Below are 7,872 nucleotides of genomic sequence, written 5' to 3' on the forward strand. Positions count from 1 at the left end.
CCTGGAGGACCCCCGAGGCCCAGGTCAGCGGTCAACACCAGGAGTCAATGTAAACACCCCCCCCCCCCTCCCCCCTCCCCAGGACATAGACCAACCCCAGCCCTGAAGCCCACCCCCCCACTCACAGCTGTTTGTCCTCCACAGCCACATCCTCCACCTCCTCTGGATCATCAGCATCAGCCTCATCACCACGGGAACGCTGGGCGACGGCCACACCCCCTGATGACCAGTTCCATGTGGAGACCGCCTTCCACCCCCCCAGTAACCTGTCCAAGAGCATCTCCACCAGCAACATCACAGGGTGGGACCAGCAGACCAACAGGCACTGACACATGCATAGGTTCACCAGAACCACAACTAGAACTAGAACTACAACTAGAACCAGAACCACAACCAGAACTAGAACCACAACCAGAACCACAACTAGAACCAGAACCACAACTAGAACTAGAACCATGACCACAACTAGAACCACAACCACAACTAGAACTACAACTACAACTAGAACCATGACCACAACTAGAACCAGAACCACAACTAGAACCAGAACCACAACTAGAACCAGAACCACAACTAGAACCACAACCACAACTAGAACCAGAAACACAACTAGAACCAGAACTAGAACTAGAACCATGACCACAACTAGAACCAGAACCACAACCAGAACTAGAACCACAACTAGAACCACAACCACAACTAGAACCAGAAACACAACTAGAACCAGAACTAGAACTAGAACCATGACCACAACTAGAACCACAACCACAACTAGAACCAGAACCACAACTAGAACCAGAACCACAACTAGAACCAGAACTAGAACTAGAACCATGACCACAACTAGAACCAGAACCACAACCAGAACGAGAACCACAACTAGAGCCACAACCACAACTAGAACCAGAAACACAACTAGAACTACAACTACAACTACAACTAGAACCAGAACCACAACAACAACTACAACCAGAACCAGAACTAGAACCAGAACTAGAACCACAACCAGAACCACAACTAGAACCACAACCACAACTAGAACCAGAACCACAACTAGAACTACAACCACAACCAGAACCACAACTAGAACCAGAACCACAACCACAACTAGAACCAGAACCACAACTAGAACCACAACCAGAACCACAACTAGAACCACAACCAGAACCACAACTAGAACCAGAACCACAACTAGAACCAGAACCACAACCACAACTAGAACCAGAACCACAACCAGAACCACAACCAGAACCACAACTAGAACCACAACTAGAACCACAACCAGAACCACAACTAGAACCACAACTAGAACCACAACCAGTACTGATTCAGAAGGATCCACCTGGACCCACCACATTTATCCATCCATTGTCTTCCTCTTATCCGGCGCTGGGTCACAGGGGTAACAGTCTAAGCAGGGATGCCCAGACTCCTCCCTCTCCTCAGACTCCTCCTCCAGCTCTTCCAGGGGGACCCCGAGGCGTTCCCATTCCAGTCCACAGACATAGTCTCTCCAACGTGTCCTAGGTCTCCCCTCAGGTCTCCTCCCTCTCCTCAGACTCCTCCCTCTCCTCAGACTCCTCCTCCTGGTGGGACATGCCCAGAACACCTCCCCAGGGAGGAGTCCAGGAGGATCTGAACCAGATGTCTGATCCACCTCAGCTGGTTCCTCTGGATGTGGAGGAGCAGCGGCTCTACTCTGAGCCCCACCCCCACCCCCCCACCCTACAGAGGAAACTCATTTAGACCGCTTTAGGGATGGAACCAGATGAAAGTTTCATATCACGGTTATTGTGGCCACAATTATGACAGTTCTCCTTATTATCGTGGTATTGTTGAAATTGTGCTGAAAATGTTCAAAAAGTACTGATACACACACTGAAAGAATTGAACCAAGTTGGATTAAAAAATAAATAAATAAACAAATATAATAATAGTCCCAATGTCCCTTCTGTGTCAGAACCATTCACATATTAACCCTTAGTGGTCAGAGTCTATTCTGTCTGTTTTTCAGTCCTTTTGATTTGGCCTTTATATACTATAGGAACAAATGTTTACTATACCCATGTTTGGATCTGTTTTTTCAGCACAACTTCATCTAGATCATCTGTCTATTATTTTTTCACTTTAACCTACTATAAAAACACAAAAGGACAAAAAACACAAGAATATATAAAATCTGATGTGAAATATGTATACAATTTATTGCATAAATAACACACAGATGTTTAACGAACCTTTTCACAGACTTTAAAAGTGAATATCGGTTCCAAATATTAGGTATAGAAAATTAAAATTGTAATAAATTCAAACTATACTCATATTTGACATAAAAGCAGATCTGTACATCAGTGTTTTCTCCAGAAAAATGTGTTAATCAAAGACAGTTATCATGAGAATTAGAATTTAAACTTTAATACGAACCATCTGTGATTTTACTGCAGTTTATCGTTATACCAGTAATCGTTACATCCCTAGACCACTTGTATCCTGGATCTGGTCCTTTGGGTCCTGGATCTGGTCCTTTGGGTCCTGACCCACAGCTCATGACCACAGGTGAGGGTCTGAACGTAGACTGAGGGTAAATCCAGAGCTTCTCCTTTGGGCTCAGCTCCTTCTGAACCACAACAGACCCATACAAGCACTGCAGACGCTGCACCCACCCACCTGTCAATCTGAACCTCCACCCACCCACCTGTCAGTCTGAACCTCCACCCACCCACCTGTCAATCTGAACCTCCACCCACCCACCTGTCAGTCTGAACCTCCACCCACCCACCTGTCAATCTGAACCTCCACCCACCCACCTGTCAGTCTGAACCTCCACCCACCCACCTGTCAGTCTGAACCTCCACCCACCCACCTGTCAATCTGAACCTCCACCCACCCACCTGTCAGTCTGAACCTCCACCCACCCACCTGTCAATCTGAACCTCCACCCACCCACCTGTCAATCTGAACCTCCACCCACCCACCTGTCAATCTGAACCTCCACCCTTCCCTCACTGTGAACCAGACCCAGATACCGGAACTCCTCCACTTGGGTCAAAGACTCCACTGACCCAAAGAGGGCAGACCACCTTTATCTGGTCCAGAATCATGGCCTCAGATTTGGAGGTGCTGATCCTCATCCCACTCCAAACCGCCCCAGGTCACGCTGAAGGTCCAGGTTCCATGAGGTCAACAGGACAACATCATCTGCAAAAAGCAGAGATGAAATCCTGTGGTCCCCAAACCGGACCCCCTCCGGCCCCTGGCTGTGCCCAGAAATTCTGTCCATAAAAATGATGAACAGAACCGGTGCCAAAGGGCAGCCCTGCTGGAGTCCCACATGCACCTGGAACAGGTCTGACTTACTGCCGCCGATGTGAACCAGACTCCTGCTTCGGTCATACAAGGACCGGACTGGCCTGAGCAGAGGACCCTGGATCACATACTCCTGAAGCACTCCCCACAGGATACCATGAGGGACACGGTTGAACGCCTTCTCCAAATCCACAAAACACATGTGGACCAGTTGGGCAAACTCCCATGAACCCTCGAGCACCCGATGGAGAGTGTAGACCTGGTCCAGTGTTCCACAACCGGGACCAAAACCACATTGTTCCTCCTGGATCCGAGGTTGGACTATCGGTGGGATCCTCCTCTCCAGTACCTGGAATAGACTTTCCCCGGGAGGCTGAGGAGTGGGATCCCCCTGTGGTTGGAGCACATCCTCTGGTCCCCCTTCTTAAAAAGGGGGACCACCACCCCGGTCTGCCAATCCAGAGGGACTGTCCCTGATTTCCACACCATGTTACAGAGACGAGTCAACCAAGACAGTCCTGCACATTCAGACTGAAGGGACTCAGGGTGGACCTCATCCACCCCCAGTGCTCTGTCCAACCACCTGGGTGATAGACCAGTCCACCTCTGAGACCTCAGCCTCTGCTTCCTCCATGGAAGACGTGACTGGGATTGAGGAGATCCCCCAAGTATTCCCTCCACCGTCCGACCACACCCCCAGTGGAGGTCAGCTCCTCCCACTTCCACTGTAAACAGTGTTGGTGGTGCACTGCTCTGCCTCCTGAGGCGCCCGACGGTTTGCCAGAATTTCCTCAAGGCCGACCAATAGTCCTCCTCCATGGCCTCCCCAAACTCCACCCAGACCCCAGTTTTTGCCTCCATAACCACTCGGGCTGCGGTACCCCTGTCCTGCTGGTACCCATCAGCTCCTCTGGAGTCCCACGAGCCAACAAGGCTCCATCAGACTCCTTCTGCAGCTTGACAGCATCCCTTACTTCTGGAGTCCACCACTGGGTTCGGGGATTGCCGCCACGACAGGCACCAGAGACCCTGGACCACAGCTCCAAGCAGCCGCTTCGACAATGGAGGTGGAGAACATGGTCCACTGGGACTCAATGTCCCCAACCTGTCCCTGGATCTGGGAGAAGCTCTCCTGGAGGTGGGAGTTGAAGAACGCGCTGACATCAGGCTCTGCCAGACGTTCAACAGACCCTCACAACACGTCTGAGCATGCCCAGTCTGTCCGGTTTCCTCCTCCACCAGCAGATCCAACTCACCATCAGGTGGTGATCGGTTGACAGCTCCGCCCCTCTCTTCACCCGAGTGTCCAAAACACATGGTCGGAGGTCTGATGACACGACAATGAAGTGGATCATCGTCCTCCGGCCTAGGGTGTCCTGGTGCCACCTGCACTTCTGGACATCCCTGTGTTGGAACATGGTGTTTGTTCTGGACAAACTGTGACGAGCACAGAAGTCCAATAACAGAACACCACTGGGGTTCAGATCAGGGAGGCCGTTCCTCCCCATCACCCCCCTCCAGGTCTCACCGTCATTGCCCACGTGGGCATTGAAGGCCCAGGAGAACACTGGAGTCCCCAGTCGGAGCACCATCCAGCACCCCTCCCAGGGACTCCAAGAAGGCCGGGTACTCTGCACTGCTGTTGGGCCCGTAGGCCCAGACAACAGTGAGGCACCTGTCCCCGACCCGAAGGCGCAGGGACACCACCCTCTGGTTCACTGGGGTGAACTCCAACACATGGCGGCTGAGCTGAGGGGCTCTGAGCATGCCCACATCAGCCCGCCACCTCTCACCGCGGACAACGCCAGGGAAGTGGAGAGTCCAGTCCAGTTAGTGGAAACTTTAGTAGTAGACGCTCTGCTGGATCTGGACACCCCTAGTCTGGGGAGGAGCAGAGGATCTCAGCTCTACAGTATTTGAATGTGACTGCAGTACCAGTTTGGGCCACAGTCCTGCATACGGCACCTTTAAGGTCTGAACTGGTCCCACAGGAGGCTTTAAGGTCTGGACTGATGGGGTTTTCTGTCTGTAGGTTGGACGATGGGACCTTAAAGGGTCTGAAGTTCAGGTCTCAGTCCACCGACTCCCTGAACCAGAGCAGGAAAGGCCACGCCTCCAGCGAGTCGCTCACTGATGAAGGTAACATCCTCATCCTCATGTCCGACCATGTTCATGTCATGACCAGAGCCTCCAGTGTTGTGGAGGCTCTGGTCCATGCGTCTGTCCTCTGCTTGTGTCCAGGTACAGACATGATGGACAGTCAGCTGATGGGGGACTCTGAATGGGACTTGAAGGACCCGGAGGACCTGAAGGACCTGGAGGACCTGAAGGACCTGGAGGCAGATTCATGGAGTTGCACCGTCGACAAGAAGTTCCTGAAAACACTGAAGAAAGAGGAAATCAAAAGACAAGACGTCATTTATGGTAAACATGGTGTTTTTTATGGAACCACAGGTGGACTTTAACACTGTTTAATGTGTGTGTGTGTGTGTGTGTGTGTGTGTGTAGAGTTGTTCCAGACAGAGTTCCACCATGTCCGTACTCTGCAGATCATGTCTGAGGTTTATTATAAAGGAATCCACAAAGAGCTGCAGCTGGACACACACACTGTGGACAAGGTGAACGCACACACAGGAAGTACACACCACCCACTGGGACGCAACACACACTGACTGGGGTCTGGGCTGTGTGTATATACATATATATATATATATATATATATATATATATATACACACATATATGTGTGTGTGTGTGTGTGTGTGCAGATCTTCCCTGTCCTTCAGGACCTGCTGGACACTCACTCAGACTTCTTGAACAAACTGTTGGAACAGAAGAGACAAACCAGCAGAGGATTCATCTGCAGCATCGGAGCAGTACTGGTGCAGCAGGTGGGGGGGGGGACTGGGAGGGGGAGGGGAATGAGAGGGGGGAGGGGACTGGGGACGGACCGAGGGACTGGGGACAGGGACAGAAACAGAAACAGGGGACTGGGACTGGGGACCAGGGCCGGGGGCCAGCACAAACTGAACCAATAGCATGTTTTAATGGGCTTTAAATCCAATTAATGTTCTTTATCCTTATTGGTCATAGAGCCCGTGGGGGAGGGGTTAGTTTGATGTGATGTCACTAACTCCGCCCTCTGTCTTTGGTTTGTCCGTCAGTTTTCCGGCCGCAGCGCCGACCGGATGAAGAAGGTTTACGGGAAGTTCTGCAGCCGCCACCAGCAGGCGGTGAACGTGTACAAGGAGCTGCACGCCAAAGACAAACGCTTCCAGGCCTTCGTCAAGGTCAGAGTTCAGCCCTGCCCACTGACCTTCAACTCCACCTGCTGACCTTAAGCTCCGCCCACTGAGCTTCAGCTCCGCCCACTGACTGTCTGTGTGTGTGTGAAATGACCTGTTTGACCTGCAGCAGCTGTGTGTGTGTGTTCCACAGACAACCATGAGCAGCAGGAGTGTGCGCAGACTCAGTATCCCAGAATGCATCCTGTTGGTCACCCAGAGGATCACCAAGTACCCGGTCCTCATCCACAGGATCCTGCAGCACAGCACAGGTAACCCTGCCCACCACCCTGCCCACTGCCCCGCCCACCCTCCAACTGGGGCTGGACCATCTGTCCTCATCCATACGCCAAAAATAAAAGCCCAAACTGACCATCAGCACGACCAACGCCAAAAATAAAAGCCCAAACCGACCATCAGCACGACCAATGCCAAAAATAAAAGCCCACACCGACCATCAGCACGACCAACGCCAAAAATAAAAGCCCAAACCGACCATCAGCACGACCAACGCCAAAAATAAAAGCCCAAACCGACCATCAGCACGACCAACGCCAAAAATAAGAGCACACACCGACCATCAGCACGACCAACGCCAAAAATAAAATCCCACACCGACCATCAGCACGACCAACGCCAAAAATAAAAGCCCACACCGACCATCAGCACGACCAACGCCAAAAATAAAAGCCCACACCGACCATCAGCACGACCAACGCCAAAAATAAAAGCCCACACCGACCATCAGCACGACCAACGCCAAAAATAAAAGCCCACACCGACCATCAGCACGACCAACGCCAAAAATAAAAGCCCAAACCGACCATCAGCACGACCACGCCAAAAATAAAAGCCCAAACCGACCATCAGCACGACCAACGCCAAAATAAAAGCCCACCACCGACCATCAGCACGACCAACGCCAAAATAAAAGCCCACACCGACCATCAGCACGACCAACGCCAAAAATAAAAGCCCACACCGACCATCAGCACGACCAACGCCAAAAATAAAGCCCACACCGACCATCAGCACGACCAACGCCAAAAATAAAAGCCCAAACCGACCATCAGCACGACCAACGCCAAAAATAAAAGCCCACACTGACCATCAGCACGACCAACGCCAAAAATAAAACCAAAGTTGGTTTGAGTTCTAACTGTTCTATCTGTTCTATATTTTCTATCTGTTCTAACTGTTCTAACTGTTCTATCTGTTCTAACTGTTCTAACTGTTCTATCTGTTCTATATTTTCTAACTGTTCTATCTGTTCTAACTGTTC

The 7,872-nt window shown here is 51.2% G+C and overlaps 1 protein-coding gene across 1 annotated transcript in view; it reads left to right on the forward strand.

Moving 5' to 3' along the window:
* Positions 1-6,990, forward strand: part of LOC115416765 (uncharacterized) — a 38,282-nt gene extending 31,292 nt beyond the window's left edge. The window contains exons 13-20 of the mRNA XM_030130626.1: positions 1-49; positions 145-301; positions 5,339-5,445; positions 5,548-5,730; positions 5,815-5,924; positions 6,075-6,197; positions 6,471-6,596; positions 6,745-6,990. The exon at positions 1-49 is cut by the window's left edge and continues 15 nt beyond it. Of these exons, the coding sequence (XP_029986486.1) occupies positions 1-49; positions 145-301; positions 5,339-5,445; positions 5,548-5,730; positions 5,815-5,924; positions 6,075-6,197; positions 6,471-6,596; positions 6,745-6,990 (1,101 nt within the window). The remainder of the gene's footprint in view (positions 50-144; positions 302-5,338; positions 5,446-5,547; positions 5,731-5,814; positions 5,925-6,074; positions 6,198-6,470; positions 6,597-6,744) is intronic.
* Positions 6,991-7,872: the final 882 nt, after the last annotated feature.

This window comes from Sphaeramia orbicularis, unplaced genomic scaffold (genome assembly GCF_902148855.1).
Source record: "Sphaeramia orbicularis unplaced genomic scaffold, fSphaOr1.1, whole genome shotgun sequence".
In the NCBI taxonomy this organism is placed as follows: domain Eukaryota; kingdom Metazoa; phylum Chordata; class Actinopteri; order Kurtiformes; family Apogonidae; genus Sphaeramia; species Sphaeramia orbicularis.